The 27860-nt window shown below is 51.2% G+C and overlaps 2 protein-coding genes and 1 long non-coding RNA gene across 19 annotated transcripts in view; 1 reads left to right on the top strand and 2 right to left on the bottom strand.

The window, feature by feature from the left end:
• The window catches only part of LOC126931196 (uncharacterized), a 155046-nt gene extending 148115 nt beyond the window's left edge, over positions 1-6931 (top strand). For all 3 annotated transcript variants that reach the window (XR_007717787.1, XR_007717788.1, XR_007717786.1), the window contains exon 3: positions 6898-6931. This is a non-coding gene — a long non-coding RNA (uncharacterized LOC126931196). The remainder of the gene's footprint in view (positions 1-6897) is intronic.
• The window catches only part of PFDN5 (prefoldin subunit 5), an 82904-nt gene that overhangs the window by 6983 nt on the left and 48061 nt on the right, over positions 1-27860 (bottom strand). Inside the window, exon 1 of one of the 14 annotated variants that reach the window (XM_050749083.1) lies at positions 22890-22893. The exons of 11 other annotated variants lie outside the window; for them this stretch is intronic. The gene's annotated coding sequence lies outside the window, so the exon portion shown is untranslated. Of the gene's footprint in view, positions 1-1550; positions 1555-5601; positions 5606-22889; positions 22894-27860 lie in introns of those variants that run through there. 2 more of the 14 variants (XM_050749084.1, XM_050749078.1) reach the window with 2 other exon arrangements.
• ESPL1 (extra spindle pole bodies like 1, separase) lies at positions 48-26989 on the bottom strand. Of its 2 annotated transcripts, none has more exons than XM_050748837.1 (31): positions 26911-26989; positions 26401-26493; positions 25170-26231; positions 24773-24877; positions 24487-24607; positions 22374-22510; positions 21053-21246; positions 19195-19434; positions 18827-18971; positions 18452-18590; positions 18100-18239; positions 15880-16014; positions 13393-13512; positions 12579-12750; positions 11769-11897; positions 11489-11645; positions 10257-10366; positions 7235-8223; positions 5762-6131; positions 5404-5565; positions 4807-5020; positions 4516-4706; positions 3902-4029; positions 3643-3765; positions 2663-2818; positions 1806-1976; positions 1578-1682; positions 1290-1405; positions 1026-1109; positions 714-878; positions 48-418 (listed from the first exon to the last, which is right to left on the bottom strand). In XM_050748837.1, exons 2-31 carry the CDS (start codon positions 26479-26481, stop codon positions 217-219), a joined length of 6363 nt encoding a protein of 2120 aa, XP_050604794.1. In that variant the 5' UTR covers positions 26482-26493; positions 26911-26989; the 3' UTR covers positions 48-216. The 2 variants fall into 2 exon arrangements, with proteins under 2 accessions (XP_050604794.1, XP_050604795.1); XM_050748838.1 differs by having other exon boundaries at positions 26842-26913.

Genomic DNA, 27860 nt, shown 5'->3' with positions numbered 1-27860 from the left:
GGCAGTCATGACATGTCTTTAAATGTTCTCAGATAAACTACACAAAACAAGGTTTAAGTGATGTATCTTTATTATATTGAAGTTAAATCAAAAGGAAATGTTTCATATAAAACACTGGGGAAAGTCACTTTAAAAGAGTTATCCTAAGGATTAAATCTAACCTTGGAGGTAGAACAGGTATGAGGCTTCTAGCATCAATAAGACAGCTCCATGGGGTTACCGCAGAGAGACAGGCAAGCCATAGGCTATAGGTGCAGCCCCAATAAGATACTTGAGTCGGGGAGCCTGGCGGGCCTGGTTTACATAGTACAAAAGGGGGGCCCCCGGGCCTGCTCCAAGCCAGCCCTGCAGCAGAGCTTCCGTGTAGCGGTCAATATCACGATCAGTCACATCCCAGAGATTACCCAGAAACAAGGGGCTGGGAAAAGAAAAGAAATACAAAGTAAGGGCTCTAAAACAGAATACATAGGAAAACACCATTGGTGGTGGGGTGGGTGAGTAGAGAGGACTGAACCAATGAGAAATTCCTTTGGCCCTTGGTTACAAGAGAAGAATAGACGGGAGCTAAGGGTTAAATGGTCCAGGCATGCCAGGGAACTAGAGATAGGAGGAAAATGGGGCACAAGAGAGGCAGGATTCAGACCTGGGAAAGAACCTGGGGTGAGGGCAGGAGTCTTAGTGCCCTAGGATGGGTCTTGCCCTTGGAGACTCACCAACCAGCCATGATGTACTTGAGCACGATGCCAGCCCCCTCCAGGTTTCCATGCACAGCCAGGGCCGCACTGCTACAGCCAAACAGCAGGGCCACTGCCCGGCAGCTCAGCCGCAGGACAGCCTGCCCGTCAAGGAAGCGGGCACCAGCCCCATGCCCTGCATAGCTAAGGCAGAAGGAGGTGAGATGAGTCTTGAGCTAGCAGTACCTGGCCTCTGCCTTTGTCTCCAGAGGCTCTCAAGTCCCAAAGCGACCCATGGTGATACCATCCTCAGGACTGCCCTCTCCCCACATCCCTGCCTTAAGCACTCACATATACAAATCATGCTTTGTCAGGGCTTCCTGCACCTGTTCGGGTCTCGGCACCTCCCCAACCACTCCTCGCCAGCCAGCTTCACTGCAGGGAAAAGGCGGGAGTGAGAATAGGGAAATGCATGGCAAGGGTCAGATGGCAAAGACGGCAGAGGGATCATTAAATAGAAGGTGGGCTGCAACAGCTGTTTCTGGAGAAAAGGCTTGCTGCCCCTGTATGTTGTCTACCCTTCCCCACTCCTCTTCTTGTCTTCGTGCCCCTGACCTGCTGAAATTGGCTCGAAATTGCTCCTCTGTGCTTGACAGGTTATTGTGAGGGTTCAGGACATAGAAGGTACTTCGCGGATCCACCCCTTGACTCAGCACTGGCGAGGCCCCATACTGAGGAGGAGACACTGGTGATTAGGATGCTTGTCTCACCAAGAGGCCCAAGCCCCTTTCCATGTCTGAGCCATTCCTAGAACCCTCTCCTCTCTTCCCAGGTTTCTCTGCCCTTTTGTTGAGGTCTTCCCCAATTGCCAGTCATCCCCAGACACCACTCCCTGAACCTCACCTCTTTGATGATGGAGTAGCTGAGTAGGAAGCGGAAGGAGGGCAGCCGGGTGACAGGCAGTGTCTGGAGGCTGGGCATGCTTTCCCACGGCAGCTTCTGCAAGTCCTGGGCAAAAAGCACTAAGAAGTTACTGTCCCCAGCCAGGTATATGCAGAAGTCAGAAGGGGCATGGGGATGAGTTGGTATTTACTCCCCACTAGACACTGCCCCTCTGCCCCAGCTCCTTACCTTGTCTAGGACCAAGACAAGGTGGCTATTGCTTGGTACTGTCAGGCCCTGTAGATGTCCTACTGCCTCATTCAGGAGCTCCTGGGCTCGCTCTGGCTGGGTTGGGCACAGCCCGTAGGCCAGGGCCTGAACGTCCTGAGGGGTGAGGGCACTGGCACCACTGAGCATGATCTGCAGGGGAACAGTGGTGGTGAGCACCATCTTCATTCATGATGGCTGCTTGGAAAGGATTAAGTCCAGTTTCTTCCCCTTCCCTGCTTTATTTTTTTTTGAGACAAAGTCTTGCTCTGTCGCCCAGGCTGGAGTGCAGTGGCGCAATCTCAGCTCACTGCAACCTCCACCTCCCGGGTTCAAGTGATTCTCTTGCCTCAGCCTCCCGAGTAGTTGAGACTACAGGCACGTGCCACCAAGCCCAGCTAAGTTTTGTATTTTTAGTAGAGATGGGGTTTCACCCTGTTGGCCAGGATGGTCTCCACCTCTTGACCTCAAGATCCACCCGCCTCGGCCTCCCAAAGTGCTGGGATTACAGGCCTAAGCCACAGCGCCTGTCCTTTTTGTAGATGGAGTCTCGCTCTGTCACCCAGGCTGGAGTGTAGCAATCTCGGCTCACTGCAACCTCTGCCTCCCAGGTTCAAGCAATTCTTCTGCTACAGCCTCCTGAGTAGCTGGAATTACAGGTGCCGGCCACCACGCCCAGCGAATTTTTGTATTTTCGTAGAGACAGGGTTTCACCATGTTGGCCAGGCTGGTCTCAAGCTCCTGAGCTCAAGCAATCCACCTGCCTTGGCCTCCCAAAGTGCTGGGATTACAGGTGCAAGTCACTGGGCCTGGCCCCCTTCCCTGCTTTCCTCACTCACTTTCAGCAGAGTGGGGTCAGGATATTTCCAGCCACATTCCTGTAGCAGCTCCTGTAGGCGGGAGGCCTCCTGGGCAGGGCTGGGGTCCTCACTGGACGGCAGCAGCAGCCCCTTCCAGCAGCCCAACACAGACTTCTCTAGGGAAGCGATGAGAACCTGAATGCAGAGGGCAGACCCTTTAGTCGGAGAGGAAACTGAGCTTCTTTCTCATAGGCACTGACATTCTGGAGATGAGAAAGTGCGTTTTCCAACGTGTATATCTGTCTTACGTATCTTTTTGTTAGTCATAGAAGGCAAGAATCTAGAAACTTTTTTCATTTTCTGAGCCTGGGAGAGTATAGACTATTATCTATCCCTCTGTTGTGACAAACATTAACAGGTGGGCAATGAAAGCTAAAACTGGGAAGCTGATAGTTGGGTTTAAATCCTTTTTTTTTCTGCGTATCTTTAAATATCCATTCCCATATATTCTTCAAGTTCTGGGCTCTGAAGTTCTCCCCAGGTGACATATTTTTATTTTTTTTTATTTTTTTATTTTTATTTTTATTTTTGAGAGATGGAGTCTCGCTGTGTCTCCCAGGCTGGAGTGCAGTGGCGTGATCTGGGCTCACTGCAAGCTCCGCCTCCCGGGTTCATGCCATTCTCCCACCTCAGCCTCCCAAGTAGCTGGGACTACAGGCGCCCGCCACCACGCCCAGCTAGTTTTTTGTATTTTTAGTAGAGACGGGGTTTCACCATGTTAGCCAGGATAGTCTCGATCTCCTGACCTCGTGATCCACCCGCCTCGGCCTCCCAAAGTGCTGGGATTACAGGCTTGAGCCACCGCGCCCGGCCGGTGACATATTTTTAAATTTAGGTCTACACTTCCAGAAAGGATTTGAAGTGGCTTTAGCACTGACCCAGGCCCTCTGGTAGAGAAGACACTGGGACCCCCCGGGTCGTTCCTAGGGCAGGCCTGACCCCACCCCAGGAGCACACACCTCCATCCTGTGGTCCAGTGCCAGCCGCCCCGTCCACCATTCTCGCTTGTCAGTACAGCTGCTGTTCTCTTTCTGTGCCTTCTGGATGGCATCAAACTCATTCAGGACTGAACGCAGAGGAAGCTTTGGGAGATGGGGCTGTGAGAGCTCTGCCTGTCCACGTGATCACCATCTCTCTCCCTCTCCCAACACAGAATGTGAGCAGCTTGACCCAAAGCCCAACCCAGCCCAACTTCGCTCCATGGCCCAGGAATCCTACCTTGTTCTGGCCAGTGGGAATCTGCACACTGACTGGGGGACTGTCCTTTTCCAGCCGGGTCAAAAGGAGGGTGTTGCCCACGGTTCCGGGCTGGAGGGTGGCCAGGGCCAACACACACACGGTCACCCCTGACAAACAGGATACAGCCAGAATCATTCAGCTGTTGAAAGAATTCCCTTCTCTGTCTTGGGCACTCAATCCCTGTCCATCACTCAAGACAGCATCAAGAAGGCTTCCTTGGTCACTGGAGGTCAAAGTGCTCTCCCTTGCCTAATAGCTCCCTGTGCACAGAGACTATGTCCTGTACTTTGTGTTTCTCACAGGAACTAACAAAGTGAGGTGCTCAAATCATGTGTATGTTTCACGTTAGTACAGAAGACCCCAGGCATCTGAACTCACCTCTGAGGAAAGACACTGAATTTGCTGGTAATTCAAAGTTGAGGTTTAAAAAAACAACAAACCTTCCTGATTTAAGATGCTAACAGGTGAAAAGGTATGACATAAGGGTCATAAATCTATGTAAACTAACCAATGCCTAAAACTCCTTCACCCAGCTCCTCAGTAAGAAGATGCAGAAGAGGACAGAGGAGCCGGCCAGAAGCCTGCCCGCATACCACTGGGGATCAGAGCCAGGCGCTCCTGGAAACTCTCCTTTTCAGGCTGGGGGAAGTGGCCAGATCCCAAAGCCCTGAAGGAAAAGAGGCGCTGGATGCGGGCCAGGGGGACATCTCCAGGCGTCTCCTGAAGGCTCAGCCCCTGCAGCTGGTCTGCTATTTCAAGTGATCCTCGGTACTTCTGGGCCTTGCTGCAAGCAACACAGGGAGGGGTGAGGTCCCCTTCCTTCAAAGTCTGGACCCTCCCTCCAGTCTGCCCCAGCAGGAGTCTCGGGGATGGTGGGCACCCACCTGAGTTGTCTGTGGAGGTGGGTGAGCAGCTGGTGGCGACAGGTGATGGAGACAGACTCGGTGACAAGGAAAGCAGTGGCATAGGGATCCCGGTGGCCCAGGCACAGGGCCAGGAAGCGGCAGAGGTGGGCATAGAGCCCACTAGGAGGACAGTGACTAATGCCCCGGAAAGCAACACTCAGGGAGTCACAGATGGAGTCCAGGGTAGAAAGACCTAGAGGAATGTCAGGACACTTGGTACAGCTGAATTCCTTATTTCATAGTTGACAGGAACTTTCTAAGAAGGAAGAGTCCCTATCTCATCTCCCACATGGCAAATAGCAGCTACCATTTATGAAGAGCAACGTGCCAAATGAGGTGCCATGCAACTAACAGGCATCAACTCACTCCACCATGCCCCCTAAACCCCATTTTTACAGAAGGAATAGAAGCTTGGAGAGGTTAAGTGACCTGCACACAGCTCATAGACACAGGTTCAAACACAGGTTCACAGGCTACTGGATCCAGATCAGAATCCAGCCTGGAAAGACAGAGGGGTCAAAAGTCCTAGAAGCTCAGCCCTCTCAAAGTGACCAACATCAGGGGTCGCATATTCACCAGTGGCTATGGGGGCTGAGGGGAGCCGGAGCTGAGGACCAAGGTCCTTGTCACTCTCCTTGTCTGGGCATGGGCTGGGCAGCTCCTTCTTGCTGGAATCCAGCCTCAGCAGCTCCCATTCTCCAGAAGCTGCCTCAGGGTCCGGCGCTGGAGCCTTCCTACCTGGGGAGAGAGCAGGCCTTTTTCACAGTGCTCCCTCCCCCTGCCATTCTCTTTGTTCTTCCTTCTGTAATCCACTCCCTTGGAGTAAGCAAAAGAGCATTCTTCCTGTACTTCCTTGGAAGCACTTACTGCTTGTGCTTTGCCCCAGAACAAACCCCCAAAACATGTACCTTCCATCTCACCCTTGCTGTCCTACCTGAGGCTGAGTCTTCCCCATCAGAGGCCCTGAGGATCTCAAAGCTCATTTCTCTCCAGTTGTCATTCAGTTCCTCCTCAGGGATGGTCCTCATGATCTCAGGGCCAGGCCTGGCCTGGTCACTGGCCCTCTGGGGACGCTGCTCCTCACAATGTCTTGATGCCACCTTCTTGGCCCTCCGGCTCCTGCCACTCAGGCCAGGATTCCCAGGGGCACTACCTGGGGCAACCACAGCATCTGTCTTTAGGCTCAGGACGTTCCTTGCTCGCCCCTGGCCCCGGGAAGCAGTGCCCCGTCTCTTAGGTTCCTCTGCCAGCCAGGCCTCAGCTGAGACAGGGTCTTCCAAGTCACTGTCTTCATTGAAGTTCACCTGAGATCAGACGGAAAGGGTGAAGGGCCAAGAGGTCTTCAGTGACAAGACACTTTGTGACAGCAGATGGCGCAGTGGAGGCACCATCAGCCACTGTCCCACAGGACCATGGAAGATTTCAGAACTAACTTCCCACATGACACCCAACACTCTAGATGAGGGGCAGCGACTCTTGGAAGGGGAAGGAGGGAGAAAATGAGCGAACAGAAGGTGGGATGAAAAGGTAAAAGGAACGTTAGAGTTAAGGAAAATGTCTCTGTCTGAAGCAAAAGGAGACTTGGAACTAGGTCTTGCTGTGAAAGATGTTGTCCTGGCGCAGTGGTTCATGTCTGTAATCCCAGCACTTTGGGAGGCTGAGGCGGGAGGATCACCTGAGGTCAGGAGTTCGAGACCAGCCTGGCCATCATGGTGAAACCCCATCTTTACTAAAAATATATAAATAAGATGGGTGTGGTGGCACCCGCCTGTAATCCCAACTACTCAGGAGGCTGAGGCAGAATTGCTTTAACCCAGGAGGTGGAGGTTGCAGTGAGCTGAGATTGTGCCATTGCACTCCAGCCTGGGTGACAGAACGAGACTCTGACTCAAAAAAAAAAAAAAAAAAAAAAAAAAAAAAAAGGCCAGGCATGGTGGCTGCTCACACCTGTAATCCCAGCACTTTGGGAGGCTGAGGTGGGAGGATCACGAAGTCAGGAGATTGAGACCATCCTGGCTAACATGGTGAAACCACATCTCTACTGAAAATACAAAAAACTAGCCGGGCGAGGTGGCGGGCGCCTGTAGTCCCAGCTACTTGGGAGGCTGAGGCAGGAGAATGGCGTGAACCCGAGAGGCGGAGCTTGCAGTGAGCTGAGATTGTGCCACTGCACTCCAGCCTGGGTGACAGAGCGAGACTCCGTCTCAAAAAAAACCCAAAAAACCAGAAAAACAACAAAAAACAAAAAAGCAAGATGTTGGGGTACTGCAGATAGCAGGAGATTAAGGTTCCACTAGGCCCTGGGGACCCCGCTATTCCACAGGGACACCTGCTCTATAAAACATTCTCCTCCAGGAATAACCCCATCCAACACCATCACCACCACATAGCAACAGTCCCACCTCACCTTGAGGCGCGTCTGGGCTCTCTGTTGTACTCTGGGGGCCTGGGGAACTTCAGGCGTGCTCTTTGTAGGGCAGACTTCCTCAAACACGGTGAAGGGGACATGAGGGCCAGCTTGCCTGATCCGGCCTGGGGGTCTAGGTGTGCAGGGCGGTCCTCTACCTTCCAGACCTTTCTGAGAGGTATTATTGAGGCGCAGGGGAGCAGAGGCTACCTGTTGGCGCCCTCGTCCAGAACGTTTTTGGCTCTGAGTCTTAGAGGGCTCTGAGCCAGGGACACTTTTTATTAATGGTGGCCACCAGCCCCAGGAGCTTGCAAAAAGTTCGGTAGTACAGCAGCTGAGGTCAGCTAGCTTTGTGAGGGCCCAAATCAAGAGCAGGCTGGCTCGCCAGGGCTCCAGGTGGGGTATCCGTGCTGCTACAAACTTCAGCCCTGACTCTAGAACCTTCTGCAGGGTCTTGTTTGATGGCTGTCTCAGGCCCTCCAGTGCCAACAGTGTGTATGCTTGAGCTAAGATCTCATCCAAGAGGCTTGGAACCAAGGAGGGGGGTGTTTTATGATTCAGGGAAGCTTGGAGAGCTTGGGTGAGGCGCTCGGTGGCTTCAGGGCAGCCCTTCAGCACGACCTGCAGCAGATCCAGACCCTGGGCCTGGTGGCCCATGGCCAGCCTCACCCCTGCCGTGACTAATACCCAGCGCAGACAGACTGCTGTGAGGACAGGGCTGGCACACAGCGAGCAGTCACAGGTGGGTGAATGGGACAGGAAGTTGGGTATGGGCTGGGGCTTGGTTTTCAAGTCTGGGGAGGAATTTGTAGAAGGTGCTATGGGGCCAGGCTCCTTGGCCACAGTGGCTACCAGCTCTAGAGCAGGGCCTCTTAGGAAGAGCTCCTCCTCTGGGAGCTGTGGAGGACAGGGGACCTGGGCCTGTTGCTTCCCCTTCTGCAGGTGGACCTTCTTCACAGAGTCCAGGTGCTGAGTCACCCCACCAAACTCTGGGGAGAAGGCAGAACAAGAATTACAAAATGGGGAGAAATGGCATCAAGCACTTCCTAAGCGACTTTGGGGCCCAACTCTCTAATATACGTGTTTTATATACATACATGTATATATATATATATGTATTACTGTATAACATATCAAATATTAGTATGGCTTATTATTTTTTAGGTAAAAAAAAATTTTTTTTTTTTTGAGATGGAGTCTCGCTCTGTTGCCCAGGCTGGAGTGCAGTGGCGCGATCTCAGCTCACTGCAAGCTCTTCCTCCCGGGTTCATGCCATTCTCCTGCCTCAGCCTCCGGAGTAGCTGGGACTACAGGCGCCCGCCACCACGCCCGGCTAATTTTTTGTATTTTTTAGTGGAGATGGGGTTTCACAGTGTTAGCCAGGATGGTCTCAATCTCCTGACCTTGTGATCCACCTGCCTAGGAGGTAAAATCTTTAATGTTTTCTTTCCAACCAATGGTGGATCAAATGCAGGCCACAATGCCCCCACACCTGCAGCTCAGGGGCCACATGGCTGAGAAGAGCAGGCTGGTCCCAGCAGGCCCACACCTGAATCCTGCCTCCTACCCTGTGGTCCTGGCCCCAAACATTGACTTCTCAACTTTCTCGTTTAACAAATGAAAATAATCTATGCTCCCACCCAGCTTTATGGGGTCTAGTGTGGGGGAAATGAAGTACTAGAAGTATATGTGATTGAGGAGACAAAATGTGCCATAAATGCAATATTTTATGATTAGCTTCAGCCCTCCTGAGGATGTTCGTGCTACTCAATACAGTAGCCACTAGCCATCTGGCTAGTGAGCACATGAAGTGTGGCTAGTGTGACTGAGGACCTGAATTCTAAATATTATCTTTTTTTTTTTTTGGGTCAGAATCTCACACTGTCGCCCGGACTGGAGTGCAATGGTGCAATCTCGCTCACTGCAACCTCTGCCTCCTGGGTTCAAGTGATTCTCCTGCCTCAGCCTTCCGAGTAGCTGGGATACAGGTGCCCGCCACCACACCTGGCTAATTTTTGTATTAGTAGAGATGGGGTTTCACTGTGTTGGCCAGGCTGGTCTCGAACTCCTGACCTCGTGATCCGCCTGCCTTGGCCTTCCAAAGTGCTGGGATTACAGGCATGAGCCACCAAGCCTGGCCCTAAATATTATCTAAATCAAATTTAAAATAGCCAAAATGTATTAGGAAGCACTGAAAAGTAGAACTAGGGTAAGTCTGGGACAGGCTGTCTGAAGGAGACCAATGGTTGGACTAAAGTCAAGGGAATGCTGCCATGGGACCAGAAGTCAGTATCTGATTAAAAAGGGAACAAAGGGCCGGGCGCGGTGGCTCAAGCCTGTAATCCCAGCACTTTGGGAGGCCGAGACGGGCGGATCACGAGGTCAGGAGATCGAGACCATCCTGGCTAACATGGTGAAACTCCGTCTCTACTAAAAAATACAAAAAACTAGCCAGGCGAGGTGGCGGGCGCCTGTAGTCCCAGCTACTCGGGAGGCTGAGGCAGGAGAATGGTGTGAACTCAGGAGGCAGAGCGTGCAGTAAGCTGAGATCCGGCCACTGCACTCCAGCCCGGGTGACAGAGCGAGACTCCGTCTCAAAAAAAAAAAAAAAAAAAAAAAAAAAAAAAAAAAAGGGAACAAAGGCTGGGCGCGGTGGCTCATGCCTGTAATCCCAGCACTTTAGGAGGCCGAGGCGGGTGGATCACCTGAGGTCAGGAGTTCAAAACCAAGCTGGCCAACATGGTGAAACCTCGTCTCTACTACAAATAAAAAAAAATTATCCGGGCATGGTGGCGCATGCCTGTAGTCCCAGCTACTGGGGAGACTGAGGCAGGAGAATCACTTGAACCTGGGAGGCAGAGGTTGCAGTGAGCCAAGATCACACCACTGCACTGCAGCCTGGGTAATAAAGCGAGACTGTCTCAAAAATAAAAAAAAGGCAATGAAACCTTTACACAGAAAGATGTGCTATAGTGTGTGTCATTTCAGCACGGCCTATGGGCATGGGGACATGGCTGCTCACCTGTGCAAGACTCAAGCAAGAACAGAACCTGCTGCAGGTCCGACTGACAGAGATCAATGTCATTGCGGGCCAGCTCCAGCTCGCCCTTCAGCACCAGGAACAGGGCACACCTTGTTGAGACAGGAGAGGAGAACCAATCAGAGGAATCCTTTGTCTTCCTGGAGAGTCTTTCTCTTTGTTTCTTTCCCAGGCTGAGCTACCTCAATCCTTCTCTGCCTCCAAAAGGCATTCACTCCCTTAAGCTGACTTAAAGCCTCCCTGGGGAAAAACCCTCTACTCTTCTCTCTAATCCCAACTCTCCTTGTGCCTTGGGACAGGATTTCCCAAACTGCATTCCTCAATAAAAGGATCCGTGGGAGGCTGGGCGCAGTGGCTCACACCTGTAATCCCAGCACTTTGGGAGGCTGTGGGCGGATCAGGAGGTCAGGAGATCAAGACCATCCTGGCTAACATGGTGAAACCCTGTCTCTACTAAAAACACAAAACAGGCCGGGCGCGGTGGCTCAAGCCTGTAATCCCAGCACTTTGGGAGGCCGAGGCGGGCGGATCACAAGGTCAGGAGATCGAGACCACAGTGAAACCCCGTCTCTACTAAAAATACAAAAAATTAGCCGGGCGCGGTGGCGGGCGCCTGTAGTCCCAGCTACTCAGGAGGCTGAGGCAGGAGAATGGCGGGAACCCGGGAGGCGGAGCTTGCAGTGAGCCGAGATCGCGCCACTGCACTCCAGCCTGGGCAACAGAGTGAGACTCCGTCTCAAAAAAAAAAAAACACACAAAACAATTAGCTGCGCGTGGTGGCAGGCACCTGTAGTCCCAGCTACTCAGGAGGCTCAGGCAGGAGAATGGCGTGAACCTGGGAGGCAGAGCTTGCAGTGAGCCGAGATTGCGCCACTGCACTCTAGCCTGGGCGACAGAGCGAGACTCCGTCTCAAAAAAAAAAAAAAAAAAGGATCCTGTGGGAAAACATTCTTAGGGAAACACTGTACACTAGATCTCCCTTTTGGAGATTTGCAAGGTATATCCACATACTGAAGGACATGAGAGTCCTACAGGAAATAAAAACATCTAACCTTGATTAACTCAGCATTTCCCACTTACTTAGCCGTGGAATGCCTTTTTCCACGAATGCATCTAAACATAGCATGTAATCTGTGGAACAGTTTGGAATCCATGTTCAAGGGTGCATGGCACTCTGGTGCCATCATTGCCATACCCTCTGGCCCTGTACTCACCAGCGTGGTATCTGCAGCTTTGTTGTAAGTTTTAGGGCCTCCAAGCAAAAGGCCTTGGCTTCACTCACACTACCCAGGCGGCCCAGGTGGCAGACCAGCTTCTCTGAGCAGCTCAGCACCTCTGAAAGAACCTGCCATTTTTGTACCAGATTTTCACCTGTAGCAAAGAGACAAGACAACCATCACTCAGCCACAGTGTGGATCCTCTGGAGAAAAAACTGCAGCCCTCTCATATAGCCTGTCCATTCCAACAGGGCCCTGCTGTCCTCCCCAGACTCACCATAGTCCAGAAACGATGTCTCCACAGCTGCTTTCTGAGTTGAGAGGATGTCACTGCCCATCAGCAGGAGGATGATGCTTCGGAGGAGCTTATGAGAGTCTATGAGAGCTATCTCAGGTGTCTGCCAGCCTGTGGTGGGTGTGGCAAAGAAGGGAGAGGATGCAGCCAGAACTTCACCACCTTCAGCTACTAAGGCAGCAAAGCCTGCTTCCCATGCTTCCTTCTGCATTTAGGCAGGCAGAGCTAATCAATCTCATAACTCCTTCCCTCTGAGATCCCATGGGGGTCTCAGAATCCTTTCAGCTGGCTGGGTGCAGTGGTCCAAGCCTGTAATCCCAGCATTTTGGGAGGCTGAGGCAGACGGATCACCTGAGGTCAGGAGTTCGAGATCAGCCTGGCCAACATGGTGAAACCCCATCTCTACTAAGAATACAAAAATTAGCCGGGCATAGTGGCGCATGTCAGTAATCCCAGCTACTCAGGAGACTGAGGCAGGAGAATCGCTTGAACCCAGGAGGCGGAGGTTGCAGTGAGCTGAGATTGCACCATTGCACTCCAGCCTGGGCAACAAGAGTGAAACTCCGCCTCAGGAAAAAAAAAAAAGTCCTTTCAGCCTAGTATTCTAGGCAGTCACCAATTGTTTAGAGTCAGCAGGCAAACTGAAACCCATCTGTTATCCCAAGCCTACTCTGTGCAGGTTCTAGGTAGGCTGGGCCACACAGCTGGCAGAGGGGATGAGGTTTGAGAAGAGCTGACAGCAGACAAACCATACATGTCATCCAAGGGGGGCCATCCACCCTATTCTTTCACCTTGGGCACAGAGCTGCTCCCACAGGGAGTGTGAGAGGCTGTCTGACGGGAGGCTAAGGTAAGCTGCCACCAACTGCAGGGCCTGGACACGCAGCAAGTACCAAGCCTTGGAGGACTTCTGGAGGGCAGGATCCTGAAGCACAGACAGTAGCAGAGAGACACCCTCGGTCACCTAAAGGAGAGAAGGGGCCAGAGGAGGCAGTAAGTGGAGTCAGACAGGCACTTCAGAGCTTGAGAGGCCCTGGAGATTACGTGGCCCCATCCCTGAAGGCCCTGGGTATTAGAAAGATTTTAGAATTTTCTGAGTATTTGCCTGGCTTTCGAGATCTCCCTGGAGCTAGGCAGAACGTTCCTGACCCTGAGAAGCAGTAACAGTTCCTAGCTTTGCCCTCACCGGTGACTTGTCCACCAATTTAGGAATGACAAAAACGTAGAGAAGAAACTAGAGCATGAGAGGGTAGAAGACATGCCCAACTCACACAACTAGTTTGGGAGAAAACTCAAGTCTTTGCGATCCCCTGGATTTCTAGTCCAGAGCCCCCATGCCTTTCCAGGATCACTGTTGTCCCAGCTTTTCGTCACAGGACAGACTTTTCCCCTTGCCCTTGAAGAAGGAAAAGGACTGTATCTCTACCAGAGGAGGACTGGTGAGCAAGTCGCTGGCGAGGGCAAGGCTAGGAAATATGCCTGCCTCTCAGGGTCAGGAACATTCTGCCTAGCTCCAGGGAAATCTCAAAAGCCAGGCAAATGTCGAGAAAATCCTAAATTCTTTCTAATACCTAAGGCCTTTGGAGATGAAGAAAGTGAGAAATACCTTCTGGTGAGTCCAGTAGAGTTGACTTCGAAGTAGATCACAGGTCAGGGAAAGGAGCAGGTATGTGTCAGTGGTCTGATCGAGATGCTTCAGGCTCGATGCTGCCTCTTCCAGATATAACTAAGGAAGCAATCAGAGGGCGCATGAGGAAAGGCAGCCACACTCTTCAAACAAAAGTGGAGTAAATAAGGGTGACTGCGTGGCTCACGCCTGGGAGGCCAAGGTGAGCAGATCACCTGAGGTCAGGAGTTCAAGACCAGCCTGGCCAACATGGTAACAGCCCGTCTGTACTAAAAATACAAAAATTAGCCAGGCGTGGTGACACACACTGTAATCCCAGCTACTCGGGAGGCTGAGGCATGAGAATCACTTGAACCCGAGGCAGAGGTTGCAGTGAACAGAGATCACACCACTGTACTCCAGCCTGGGCGACAGAGTAAGACTCTGTCTCAAAAAAAAAAAAAAGTGGAGTAAAGCATTTATAAACAAAATGCTCAACATGTCCAATAAATATTACATTATTTCAGATATTATAATCTGCATAGGAGTTATTGATTCACTCTCTAAAATGTTCATTTAACACTTGGTTAACCACTTTTTTTTTTTTTTGGAATGGAGTTTCGCTCTTGTCGCCCAGGCTGGAGTACAATGGTATGATCTCGACTCACTGCAACCTCCGTCTCCCAGGTTCAAGTGATCTCCTGCCTCAACCTCCCAAGTAGCTGGGATTACAGGCATATGCCACCATGCCCGGCTAATTTTTGTATTTTTAGTAAAGACGGGATTTCTCCATTTTGGTCAGGCTGGTCTTGAACTCCTGAACTCAGGTGATCCACCGCCCTTGGCCTCCCAAAATGCTGGGATTACAGGTGTGAGCTACTGCGCCCAGCCTGGTTAACCACTTTTAGATTAAAGCTATGTACAGAGTAAGCAGTAGCTGGGCACAGTGGCTCATGCCTATAATATCAGCACTTTGGGAGGCTGAGGCGGGAGGATCACTTGAGCCCAGGAGTTCAAGACCAGCCTGGGCAACATAGTGAGACTCTGTCTCTACAAAACATTTAAAAATTAGCCAGGTGTGGTGGCATGTACCTGTAATCCCAGCTACTCAGGAAGGTGATGTGGGAGGATCACTTGAGTGCAGAAGGTCAAAGCTGCCGTGAGCCATGATCATGCTACTGCACTCTGGCCTGGGCAACACAGTGACACCCTGTCTCAAAAAATGAATAAAATAAATTTTAAAAAATAAGCAGGCTGCTGGGCACAGTGGCTCATGCCTGTAATCCCAGCACTTTGGGAGGCCGAGGCAGGTGGATCACAAGGTCAGGAGTTCCAGAGCAGCCTGGCCAATATGGTGAAACCCCGTCTCTACTAAAAACACAATAAAAATTAGCTGGGCGTGGTGGTGCATGCCTGAAATCCCAGCTACTCGGGAGGCTGAGGCAGGAGAATTGTTTGAACCCAGGAGGCGGAGGTTGCAGTGAGCCAAGATTGCGCCACTGCACTCCAGCCTGGGCGACAGAGCGAGACTCCACCTCCAAAAAAAAAAAAAAAAAAAAAGAATTACTATATTTTGGCCAGATGCGGTAGCTCACGCCTATAATCCCAGCACCTTGGGAGGCCAAGGCAGGCAGATCACCTGAGCTCAGGGGTTTGAGACCAGTCTGGCCAACATGGTGAAACTGCATCTCTACTAAAAATACAAAAATTAGCCAGGCATTGTGGCAGGTGCTTGTAATCCCAGCTACTCGGGAGGCTGAGGCAGGAGAATCGCTTAAACTCAGGAGGTGGAAGTTGCAGTGAGCCGAGATCGCGCCATTGTACTCCAGCCTGGGCGACAAGAGCGAAACTCCATCTCAAAAAAAAAAAAAGAATTACTATATTTTGTAAATGGAAAGACACCACTAAAAACAGAATGCTATAAACAGAATCATGTCTTCTGTTTTCAAAGTCAATATACTAGAGTGATGCAAAAATAATAACAGTGAGATATTTCGTGGCAAAGTTATCCAGGGGTAAACACTGCAACCATAAGCGCTGGCAAGTATTCTTGGGGCAAAAGGGAAAAGGGTTAAGCAGGAAAGAGATTAGATCACACCTGTGCCTACCAGTGGTCATTAAGAAGATGAAGTAGAACAGGGAGAAACTGGAGGCCAAGGAGACCAACCAGGAGACACTGTGATAGCTTTATGTGAGCAATGAAGCATCAACTAGGGCAACAGAACCAGTCAGGAAATACAAGACTGGCGGTATGTTCCTGCAGCAGTCTGTAAACTTAATGAACAACTGGTTTTGCAGGAAGGACAAAGATGACTCCCCTTCTTACAGCCGCCTCCAACTGCTCCACATTCCACAATTCTCCAGCCAATTGTGGTGGTAAAAGGCTGAGAAGCTGCCCCTTTGATATCCTGTCTTCTCAGAAAAGAGGTGGGTCTCTAAAGCTACAGGCCCCCTGCAGTCTCCAGACTAGGCTGGTTGGGCACTCACCTGGGCATAGCTGGGACAGCCGAGGGTCAGGAGGAGCTGGGTGATGTGGCAAGAGGAGCCAGCTGCCTTCGAGTGGTCCTTCAGTCTCTCAGAGACAATCCGTAGCAGCAGGAGGACCTCCAGAGCCTGCATGGGCTGGTCAGCAAGAGCAGCCAAAGTTTACTCCACCCCTGCTCAAGCCTCCATTTCTACCCTCTGGTCCCCAGCCCTTTGGGACCTTGGACTGTAGTTTGACCTCAGGGCCTGGGTGGAATGTGGTTACCCAGATGAAGCAATCATCACCCTGCCCCTACTGTTTTTTTTTTTTTTTTTTTTGAGACAGAGTCTCGCTCTGTCGCCCAGGCTGGAGTGCAGTGGCGTGATCTTGGCTCACTGCAAGCTCCGCCTCCCGGGTTCACGCCATTCTCCTGCCTCAGCCTCCCGAGTAGCTGGGACTACAGGCGCCCGCCACCTCGCCCGGCTAGTTTTTTTGTATTTTTTAGTAGAGACGGGGTTTCACTGTGTCAGCCAGGATGGTCTCGATCTCCTGACCTCGTGATCCGCCCGTCTCGGCCTCCCAAAGTGCTGGGATTACAGGCTTGAGCCACCGCGCCCGGCCAACCCCTACTGTTTTAAAGCCTAGATGCCATTCATCATCAATAGCCAGGATTTTCTGAGTTTTTACTATGTGCCAGGCACTGTGCCAAGGTTACATGCATCAATGCATTTAACCCTCATAACAACTCTAATCCCAATTTTACAGTACAGGAAGTTAAGACTCACATGGGTTAAGTTGCTTAGACAAGCAGGTATGTGGCAGAACCAAGACTCAAATCTAGGGCTGAGGTAGCTTCCCCTGCTAGAAATATGGTCTAATGCTCACAGTTAACAGCATGTATAATGGCTTTTTTTTTTTTTTTCTAAGTTTCCTAATGTGGAGTCTAGGGTAGAGCTTCAGGAAGTTTGTGAAACTCCCTGAAATAAGAATGTACATGGCCTTATAGGCCAGGCACAGTGGCTTATGCCTATAACCCCAGCAGTTTGAGAGGCTGAGGCAGGCGGGTCACCTGAGATCAGGAGTTCGAGACCAGCCTGGCCAACACGGTGAAACCCCATCTCTACCAATGATACAAAATTAGCTGGGTGTGGTGGTGTGCGCCTGTAATCCCAGCTGCTCAGGAGGCTGAGTGAGCCAGGAGAATCGCTGGAACCCAGGAGGCGGAGGATGCAGTGAGCTGAGATCACGCCACCGCTCTCCAGCCTGGGTGACAGAGCAAGACTATCTCGGGGGGGGAAAAAAAGTGGGGCGCAGTGGCTCATGCCTGTAATCCCAGCACTTTGGGAGGCTGGGGCGGGTGGATCACTTGAAGTCAAGAGATCAAGACCAGTCTGGCCAATATGGTGAAACCCTGTCTATACTAAAAATCCAAAAAAGTAGCCAGGCGTGGTTGCACGCCTATAGTCCCAGCTACTCAGGAGGCTGAGGCAGAAGAATCACTTGAACCCAGGTGGTGGAAGTTGCAGTGAGCCTAGATTGCACCACTGCACTCCAGCCTGGGCTATAGAGAGAGACTCCATCTCAAAAAAAAAAAAAAAAAAAAAAAAAAAAAAAAAGGCACACATAACAATGTAAGAATGTAAAATTGTGTATAAAGGCATCTATGTATTTTTCTGATAGGTAACAAATCATCTAATAATTGAAGCTAACTTTTTTTTTTTTTAAATGAAACAGTGTCTTGCTCTGTCCCCCAGGCTGGAGTGCAGTGGCGCCATCTTAGCCCACTGCAACCTCCACCTTCCGGCTCAAGGGATTCTCCTGCCTCAGCCACCTGAGTAGCTGGGATTACAGGCACATGTCACCGCACCGGGCTATATTTTTTTTATTTCTTGTAGAGATGGGATTTCGCTATGTTGCCCAGACTTAAGCTAACATTTCAGCACACCATTACACAATACCTCTTCCATGCACTGCCGCACTGAATAATAACGCCATGAGGCAGTAGTATGGCCCCTATTTTAGAGATAAGGAAACTTGGGCTTAGAAGGTTAAGCCACTTGCCCGAGGCCATACACTAATGAATGAGGGAGCTTGGATTTAAAATAAGACTGGTGATACAGGCCTGTGCTTCATCACTGGCTTTCATGGCTTCTCAGCAGGCTCACAGGCCAAAGAAGGTGAAGGAGCTGTTTCTGGTTTAGTCCTTATTTATATGGGTCCCCCTAAATGCCCCACCTCATTACCTTTGCCACCAGCTGGTAGAGGGCTGCTAGGATCTGCAGTGAGGCTGCTGTCTGCTGGAGACACCGTACAGCTGGGGCCTGCCCCTTTGTAAGCAGCTTCTTCCACAGGGCCAGGGCTTGGTCCAGGCATTTGGACTGAGCTGTTAAGCCAGAAGAAAATGACTGCTGTCTCAGCATGGGCAATCTGGAGAGAACTTGCCTTCCTCCATAACATCCTCTGCCCTTTACATCAACCTCCCACTGCTTCCACAACCTCCTACCCTACAAGGTCAGGCTCTCCCTCACCAGGGGTCCCTGTTCCACTCTTAGGAAACCATGGAGATGCCCATACCATACTCCATTTACCCCTCACCAGCATCTGCAGCCAGGTTGAAGGCAATGTTACTGTATAGGAGACGATCTTCCTGGAGTTTATCTTCATAGTTCAGGTCATTGACTTCAAATTCCTCCAAGTTACCAGGAGCCTGGGCTCTCCGATCCCGCTCAATACCCTGGATGGGAAGACTGGAGTATAAAACAGGGCACAGTGGTGTGGGCCTATAGTCCTGGCTACTCGGCAGGCTGAGGTGGGAGGATTGAGCCCAGTTCAAGACCAGCCTGGGCAACAGAGAGACCCCATCTCTAAAAATAAAAACAACAAAAAAAGGGCTGATACCAACTTGTTGGGGGCCCAGGGACAATAATTCCTACACCCAGTTCTACTGAGCCCCACAGCAGCCACACTCACTTCCTGCATTTTGGCTTCCAGAGTACAGATGTAAAGCCACAGCAAGGCCTGTGCTTTATCATCCAGAAGCTGATCTCTGGCCTGGGCCTCAGGTCTCACAGACTCCAGAAGCTGCAGGGCTTCCCGGACAGCATCCAGAGCAGAGCTGCAGGGAGAAGATGTGCTTAAGCTGGGCCTACTATGAGTACCTGCCACAGTGCCCTGGGAAGGGCTGGCTGCATAACAGCTGGCCTCACCCTTTGCATGTGCTCCCATGGCCACAAGATGAAGGGAGCACTCAGGGATGTGGAGAGGGAAACTGGTTCTGAAGAGTGTGAGAGGACCTAGGGCAAGGAGCAAGAGTGGCCTCCACAGCTACTACTCCTTACCAGTTGGTCTGCTGGGCAAAGTCGTGGTAGCAGAGCACCTGAGCCAGTTCTACCAAGTGGGTGGCTCGTGCCCAGGCCCCGGCTGGTGTCTCCTCGGGGCTCAGCTCCAGGAGGTCACAGATGATGTTGAAGCGTTCCTGTCCAGTGTCAGCCCGCACTGACTTGTAGGCCTGCAGCTCCTCCCTCAGCAGGAAGGCCAGGGTCTCCCGGTCCCAGCCACTTAGGCTGTCTCGCAGAGTCCTGAGAGAGGGCATGCTCAGCACCAGGGTGGAGCCCAGAAGGCATATAGCCTCTGCTCCCATGCTGAGGAGCCCCAGCCTTGGCTTGCTGAAAGCTCAGTAAGTTTCCAGTCATGGCTTTAAAAATCTAAATCAGATTGCATTGCTCCTCTGTTTAACAAACAGCAGTGGGCTCCCACTAGGAATCATTTCCAAAGCCCTGACCATGGCCTATAAGGCCCTGTGTGACCTGGCCTCTTCCCACCTTGACCACCTCCATTCCATATGGCTCTCCATCCTATACCCCTATTCTACTACCCCCAGCATGCTGGCTTTCTCAGGCATGGTCCCAAGTTTGTTCCCACCTTGCAACCTTTGTATTTACTACTCTCTCTGCAAGGAATTCTCTTCCCTGAGTTTTTTTTTTTTTTTTTTTTTTTCAGACGGTCTCATTCTATTGTCCAGGCTGGAGTGCAATAGCATGATCACGGTTCACTGCAGCCTTGATCTTCCAGGCTTACGTGATCCTCCCACTTCAGTCTCCTAATTAAGTGTAAATAGAATATAGGTTCATGCCACCACATTCGGCTAATTTTTTTTAAGTAGGGACAAGGTCTCGCTATGTTGCCCAGGCTCCCTGAGATCTTTATAGAGTAGATTCCTTCACATCCTCAGGTCTCATCTGTCACTTCTTCAAAAAGGGCTTTCCTAAATAACCTACCTAAAGTTGCTCCCTCTTTTGGCAAATCACTGTTTAGTTGTCTTCATAGAGCATACATGAAGGCTGGGTGTGTTGGCTCATGCCTGTAATCCTAGCACTTTGAGAGGCCAAGGTGGGAGGATCACTTGAGCCTGGGAGTTCAAGACCAGCCTAGACAACATAGTGAGACCCTGTCTCTATTTAAAAAAAAAAAAAAAAAAAAAACAGACACAAAATGTCCTTTTTAAAAATATCTCCCCAAGTAGAATATAAGCTCCATGAAAGTAAGACCACTGTCACCACTATACCCGCAAGTACCTAGCACAGTGGCTAGCATATAGTAGGCACTCAATGAATAACTAATGAATGAAGGAATTACCGTCTTTTTAGACATAAACATGAAAGGACATGACCATGAGTACCAAAAGCCACCCTATCCGTGGGAGAAACATGGTTGACCCCCTTCCCACCTCACTTTTTTTTTGAGGCAGAGTCTCCCTCTGTCACCCAGGCTGGAGTGCAGTGGTGCGAGCTCGGCTCACTGCAACCTCCACCTCAGGGGTTTGAGCGATTCTCCTGCGTCAGCCTCCTGAGTAGCTGGGATTACAGGCACCTGCCACCACGCCCAGCTAATTTTTTTTTTTTTTTTGAGACAGAGTCTTGCTCTGTCGCCCAGGCCACAGTGCAGTGGCACGATCTCGGCTCACTGCAACCTCCGCCTCCTGCGTTCACGCCATTCTCCTGCCTCAGTCCCCCAAGTAGCTGGGATTACAGGCGCCTGCCACCACACCTGGCTAATTTTTTGTATTTTTAGTAGAGACGGGGTTTCACCGTGTTAGCCAGGATGGTCTCGATCTCCTGACCTCGTGATCCGCCCACCTCGGCCTCCCAAAGTGCTGGGATTACAAGCATGAGCCACCGCATCTGGCCCCCAACTCACTTTAGCTGTAGCTCCTTGTCTCCAGCCCTGGACGCATCCATCTTGACCCGAACCCAGAAAGTGACTGGCTCAGCCATGTGTTCAGGGCTACAGGGTTGCAGGGCTGCCAGCCATAAAGTCACCATCTTGCAGCCCTGGGCTTGTTTACCCAGTTTCTTCAAACTCTCTACTTGTAGCCGGAAGCACCTGTGCAACTGACCAGAGAAAGGGAACAGACCAAACTGGAGAGGAACCAGTGTATGGTGGAAGGGGATGTACATGCATAGGTATATACACCACATGGCGGGGTGGGGTTGGCAGGTGGGCCTCCTGAGCCACCCCCATCCAAGACAGGAGACACCTAAGAATGAAATACTCTGAGTGCCTTCAACTCAGAGGCTCCAATCCACACCCTTGAAAACCTGCTTCTCCTCCTGTAATCCTTCTCAGCAAATGGCACTGCCTTCTCCTGAGTCAGAAATGTGAGGCCATCTCTGATGTTCCCTTCTCTCGCTCTCCCTCCTACCAGTCACCTACTAGGTTAATCCTTGGCTTCTTGCACCCATCCACTGCATTCCATCCCTTGTGCAGCTGCTTCAGTTCAGCCCACCCCTCCCTGCCTAGGTTACTATAGCAGCCTGATTACCCAGTCTTTTCTCCTGCACTCCGTTCATCACAGCGAAGTCAGGGAAATCCAAAACGCCTGTCTGCTGTCATGGCTTCACTTAAATCCTTTAGAGGCTTATCACCTCAGTCAAGATGAAACCCAAGCCCCTCTATGACCTATCTTGCTTGCTAATCCCACCAATGCATCAGTTCACAGGTATTCTTGCTTAAGAACACTGGTTCTTGCCCAGCGTGGTGGCTTGAGCCTGTAATCCCAGCGCTTTGGGAGGCCCAGGCAGGCAGATCACCTGAGGTCAGGAGTTCGAGACCAGCCTGGCCAACCAACATGGTGAAATCCCCGTCTCTACAAAAAATACAAAAAATTAGCTGGGCGTGGTGGTGGGCACCTGTAATCCCAGCTATTTGGGAAGCTAAGGCAGAAGAATTGCTTGAACCCGGGAGGCAAAGGTTGCAGTGAGCCGAGATGGCACCACTGTACTCCAGCCTGGGTGACAGAGCAAGCAAGACTCATCTCAAAAAAAAAAAAGTGAGTCAATCTAAAGAAAAACACTAAGTTACAGTACAGTGAGATTTGGGAAACACTGCTCCAAATACGGGTGCCAACATGCTGCTACTAACCCCCTACTCGAAGGGAGGGTGCTGGCTAGGCCCTTTCTTGCTCCCCCCACTCCCCAACCACATAAGCTCCCTTCCTGCACCTCTCATTTCCTTGTACCTTCTCAGGAGGCACCTCAGGATAAGTGCCTGGCTTCACCAAACCCAGGTGCTGACAGAGCGGCTCAGAGATGGCACAGGCCTCGGCATAGAGCTTGTGACTATAGAAGCTGTAGGCCAAGTTACTGGTGTAAGAAGCTGCAGGGGAGAAAAGGCACAATTGACTGTAGGAATGGCTCCCACCACCCTCTCCTCCTGGAGAGGCAGCAGAGATTAGCTCAATCTATGGTCAGCTCAGCAGCTTCCAGATCAGACACGAACCCCTACTGCTAAGAATGAGGAAGGGGTGGCTCTCCCCTTCCTGCTCCAAATAGGCCCATGCCCTTCATTCTAGTACGGTGAACCCACACCACTCAGCCCATCTGCACTTGTTTTACAAACCAGACCCCCTCCTGCCTCAGCACTGGCTGTTTCTTCTGCCAGGGATGTTCTTTTCCAGGAACCCACATGGCTAACTCCCTCACATCACCTTCTCAACGAGGTCTACCCTGACCACCTGATTTAAGGTGGTAACGTGCCCCCCGTCATGCACCTTAGACTCCCAATTCCCTTTCTTATCCTGCTCTACTTTTCCTTTTCCCTCACATTTCTTATCACTTTCTAATATGTTGATAATTCACTTATTTACTGAATCTGTTTATCTTTTCCCCCAAACTAGAATGTGGCTCCATAAGGGAAGGAATCTTTGTTTTGTTTACTGACACATCCAAGTACTCAAAATAGTGCATCACACACAGTGAATACTCAACAAATATTTGCTGAATGAATAAATGATAATAACTTATTTATGCAGCTTCTTGGCCATCAACATAGATGACTGGGAAAAAATAAAGTCAGTCTTCAGTACTCTGTGGGAAGAATTTTCCTTTTTTTTTTGAGATGGAGTTTCACTCTTGTTGCCCAGGCTCAAGTGCCCTGTTGCCCAGGCTGAAGTGCAATGGCGCAATCTCAGCTCACTGCAATCTCCACCTTGCAGGTTCAAGTGACTCTCCTGCCTCAGCCTCCCAAGTAGCTGGGATTACAGGCATGCACCACCCTGCCTGGCTAATTTTGTATTTTTAGTAGAGACAGGGTTTCAGGGAGGCCAAGGCAGGCAGATCACTTGAGTCCAGGAGTTCGAGACCAGTCTGGACAACATGGTGAGACCTCATCTCTACAAAAAATACAGAAATCAGCCAGGCGTAGTGGTGCATGCCTGCAGTCCCAGCTACTTGGGAGGCTGAGGCAGGTGAGTCGCTTGAACTTGCAAGGTGAGCTTGGGGGGCTGAGGTGGGAGGATTGCTTGAGCCCAGGAGGTTGAGACTGTGTTGTGCCAGTGCATTCCAGCCTAGGCGACAGAGCAAGATCTTGTCTCAAAAAAAAAAACAAAAAAAACCAACCACTTAAATATACAGAAAGGTCATTTGTAATGATTTCTGGATTCTGATAAGTGAAGAAGAAAAAAAAGAAAACATCGGCCAGGCACAGTGGCTCACACCTGTAATTCCAGCACTTTGGGAGGCCAAAGTGAGTGGATCACAAGGTCAGGAGACCGAGACCATCCTGGCCAACACGGTGAAACCCCATCTCTACTAAAAATACAAAAATTAGCTGGGTGTGGTGGCACGTGCCTGTAATCCCAGCTACTCAGGAGGCTAAGGCAGGAGAATCGCTTGAACTCAGGAGATGGAGGTTGCAGTGAGCCGAGATCGCACCACTGTGCTCCAGTCTGGTGACAGAACTAGACTCAAGAAAGAAAGAGAGAAACAGAAAGGAAGAAAAGAAATAAAGAAAGGAAGGAAGGAAGGAAGGAAGGAAGGGAAGAAAGAAAGAAAACATTAAAAAAATAGAAATAAAAAATATATTGAAAGGTCATAAGGTTGCATATTAGGTACAACTGTTAATGCCAAGTTAGATTCCAGTCAAGGAAATAGTGTCTGCTGCTATAAGTTAGCCTCATCACTTCTCTACTGGTGTTAAACATAGAGTAGCTGGTACTTATAAACATTTCTTTCGCTGCCTCCTTGAACCATGAGGAACCCTCACAGTGGTCGGAACCATGCAGCAAGTACTATTCACCTGCCTGATGGGTGATGACCCTCCCACACTCTGTGCCTGGGACCCAGGGCACTAACCGGTCATCCCTATGTAGTCCGTCAGCTCTTGGCCCGACAGGCCCTCTAAGGCCTCCAGCATCCAGACAACGGTAGATTTGCAACTCTCCACTAGTTGGGCCAGGTCAGTCAAATCAACTATCTGAAGGGACAAGAAGGGTTTGAGGGTGAGGAGTCATGCTGGGTCCAAGATGACCTCCACTCCACTCCACACCCAAAGCCAAGCAACCCCAAAGCTGTTTGAGGGCAGTGGAGCAACCCCAAACCCTATGAGCCTAGTCCAGGCTCCTTGATTCCCAGACAGTACCTGACAGCCTTGGGCAAAGTCATAAACCACCACAGTGTAGAGGTGAAGTCCCTGAAAGTACATCTGAAGAAAAGACTGCTGTTGCTTGGAGGAGCCCCCACACACCTGAGGAACGAAGCAGAAGGTTGGTATGAGGAGCAGAGATAAAGAGGGCTCCAAGCTGAAGACTGACCCAGAGTCCTGGAGAGCTGACAGAGCCCAGGGAGCACGAGGAAGGATATCCAGAAGGGCCACTGCCCTCTGAGGATACACTAGGCTGCTTCCTAGCTCACTAGGCACAGTCCAGAGAGCAGCTTAACAAGGAGGGAGCCAGGACTTCCAGATCTTGCCAAATACCCTAGGCTGGTAGTGAGTCCACAGACCATGTCCCCACCCTACCTCCAGGTCCTTAACTCACACCATCATCCCGCAGCTGCTGCAGAAGAGAGCAGTACCCTCCAAGAAAAGCAAAGAGGCTCAGAATGGCATCAAGTCTATAGCACCTCTTGGTGCCTCGTTCCAGGCCTGAAAGGAAGAACTGGCAGCTCTCATACAGTGCCCGAAGCGGGGGTGATGGTGCCTCCATACTCTTGCTCAGGACAGCTGATGCCTTGATCAGAAGCTTGGCCACTGCCTGAGGTCCTTCCTCCCCAGCCTGCAGCAGCTTAACCCCCAGCTGACAGAGCTGAAGGCTAGGGGCTAGATTGGTGTTCCTTAAGTAACTATGAGCCTTTGCCACTGCGCTGATGGCTTTGTCATGGTGGCAGCTCCAGCATAAGCGACGGCAGTGTTCCAAGGTGAGCTCCAAGAGGCAGAGGGCCCTCTGGGGAGAAAGCAGCCCAGAAAAGCTCCCTCTCTCACCCACCAAGGCTCTGATCACGTGTCTGGAGAGCAGGTCATCTAGGAAATCAGCATCTGCTTCATTTAGACCAATGCCACTGGCATCGAATAGCTGATGCGCAGCTACCACTCGACAGGCTGTTGGAGAGGCAAAGTGAGGAACCTCACAAGGGGTACTTTCATCCTCCAAAAGTACTAGGAAGCTCAAGGCCTTCAGCCGAGCTGTGAATGCAGCTCGCCGTTCCAACAGGGCTTCTGCCCCCTTCCAAAGCAGAGAAAAGCTGCCCCGAGCCACGGCCTCATAGTCCTGGGGAGCAGCCTGGCGACAGCACTGCACCAAGCAGGCATGGAGGGGCTGAGCAAGGCGGAGTGTGGCCTCTGGGCTTCCTTGTGCAGCAGCATTCCGCAATAAGACAAAGAGAATTCGTTCCAGGTAGAGGGGAGGACGCTGGGGGGTAGACACCAAGTAGCCATCACAGGCCAGCTCTGCCAGCTCCAGCAGGCTCCCCAGATGCCTAGGGCAAGCTAGCTTAGCAGTCAGCTGCTGGTTGCAAGCCCTCAGGATGGCATCACAAGCTTGTCTCCTCTCAGCATCAGATCGGCTGCTGGGAAAACCAGCTGGGGGGTTGGACAGGAACTCCTAGAAGAAGAGAAAGATATGAATGGGGCTAGCAAAGGCAGTAAAGAGGTAGAGAAAGAAATAGGGTTGCTCAGAGAGGGTCCCCAACTTATCCATCTCTTCAAAAGGCAAACACAAAACAGCTCAGTTTGGAAAGCCAGGTGTACCCCGGGCCAGGCAGCACCCCCACCTTCAAGTCAGGCAGCAACTCTTCAGCCTCCTTCTGGCTGCTTAGCAGAGTCCCAAAGTTGACTCCTTTGAAGTTCCTCATGACACCGGAGAGCTAGGGAAAAAGAGACCAATTAGAGAAGATCGTTAATGAAGCTAACTGGAGGAAGGGAAGAGGGCTGAAGGTCGTGGAAGGAGGCAAAGAATCACACCAGAAATTTCATCGGGGAGAAAACCCACGCCAGGACGCCGTGCTCCCGTTATAAACGGACGATTCCGCTCTTCCTTCCTCCGGGCAGATCCCTGACCGCACTACCACACCACTCGCCGCACTACCCCAGAGGCCTCGGCCCAGCCCTTCAGCGCCCCGGGGCCGTCCCAAGGCCTCCCGACACTCCCTCCAGGAGCCACCCCCGCCTCTCCTCGCGTCAGCGCTGGGGATCCCCTTCACTTCGGCACGTACCCACGCTCACGAGTCCCTTCTGGCCTTACCGCTCCAGAGGTCGCCCTCTTTCCTAAGTACAGGACTTACCCGCCTGACCAGTACTCCGCGAGGATCCAAAATGTAACCTTCGTTTTCCGCGCCAGCCCCTCCTTTCAAATATCCGCGACTGCCAATCAGCGGGCGCGGCGTAACGCCGGTCGCGCGGCACGCTGGGAGTTGTAGTTTACCCGCCGCGCTGCGCGCTCCCGCGGCGCCCCGGAGGGTCTTGCTGCTTTGTGCGTAAAGGCTGCTTGGAGTGCGGGTTTCCCCGTTTTTTCCAGTCAGAGCTCAGTTTCTCAGCTACCCGTCGCTTAGTCGCTATCGGTAATGCCACCCGTTTTCCTCCTTTATCTTCAGAGCTCAGGCAAGAGTTTAAGTTTCAAGAGAAGAGAAATAACAAAAAGAACTTAGTTGGGAACTCACGCGGTTTGGGTTACTAGAAGAAAAGGGTTTAGACTTCTATGCTTTTTTTTTTTTTTTTTTTTTTTTGACAGGGTCTTGCTCTGACACACAGGCTGGAGTGCAGTGGCGCGATCACAGCTCACTGCAGCCTCGAACTCCTGGCTTAAGTGATCCTCCCGGCTTGGCCTGCCAAAGTGCTGAGTCTACGGGCGTGCACCGCCACGCCCAACTTCCTACGAAATTATTTTAAAGATGGTTTTCTAGGGGAACTAAAATTAGTACCCGTAGCGACCTCCAGCTCTCTCTCTGCCTTCCAGCCTTACTCCTTCTATCGGTTGTATGAGAAAGACAAGATCTGGTGCTCTTTGATTGGGGAGAGAGGGTAGTGGGGTGGGGTGGGAGTTGTGAGTGGCAGGAAGAACTCTGGAAATTCATTTCCTGGGATATTTCACAGTCTTTAATGGCTTATGTTTTGTAAGTACTAACCACTTCCCCAAACACAGATTCAGCTGTCTCTTTCCTTCCTCTACCAAAGGATTAAGCTCAAAAGTGGTTATCAGCTTGTCGCTGATGAACTCTACTGGATAATTCATCTT

This window comes from Macaca thibetana, chromosome 11, assembly GCF_024542745.1.
Source record: "Macaca thibetana thibetana isolate TM-01 chromosome 11, ASM2454274v1, whole genome shotgun sequence".
Taxonomy (NCBI): Eukaryota; Metazoa; Chordata; class Mammalia; order Primates; family Cercopithecidae; genus Macaca; species Macaca thibetana.
Note: the sequence above shows the minus strand (reverse complement) of the source record. Positions and strands in the feature narration are given on the sequence as shown.

What these genes read in the sequence shown, in the direction of transcription:
- ESPL1 (XM_050748837.1), bottom strand. Translation starts at nt 26,481, where the DNA reads ATGAGGAACTTCAAAGGAGTCAACTTTGGGACTCTGCTAAGCAGCCAG. An exon ending in AAGCTGCAGATACCACGCTG is followed by an intron (nt 10,367 to 11,488) that starts GTGAGTACAGGG and finishes TGTCTCAACAAG; the next exon opens with GTGTGCCCTGTTCCTGGTGC. An exon ending in AAGTACATCATGGCTGGTTG is followed by an intron (nt 419 to 713) that starts GTGAGTCTCCAA and finishes TTCTTTTCCCAG; the next exon opens with CCCCTTGTTTCTGGGTAATC.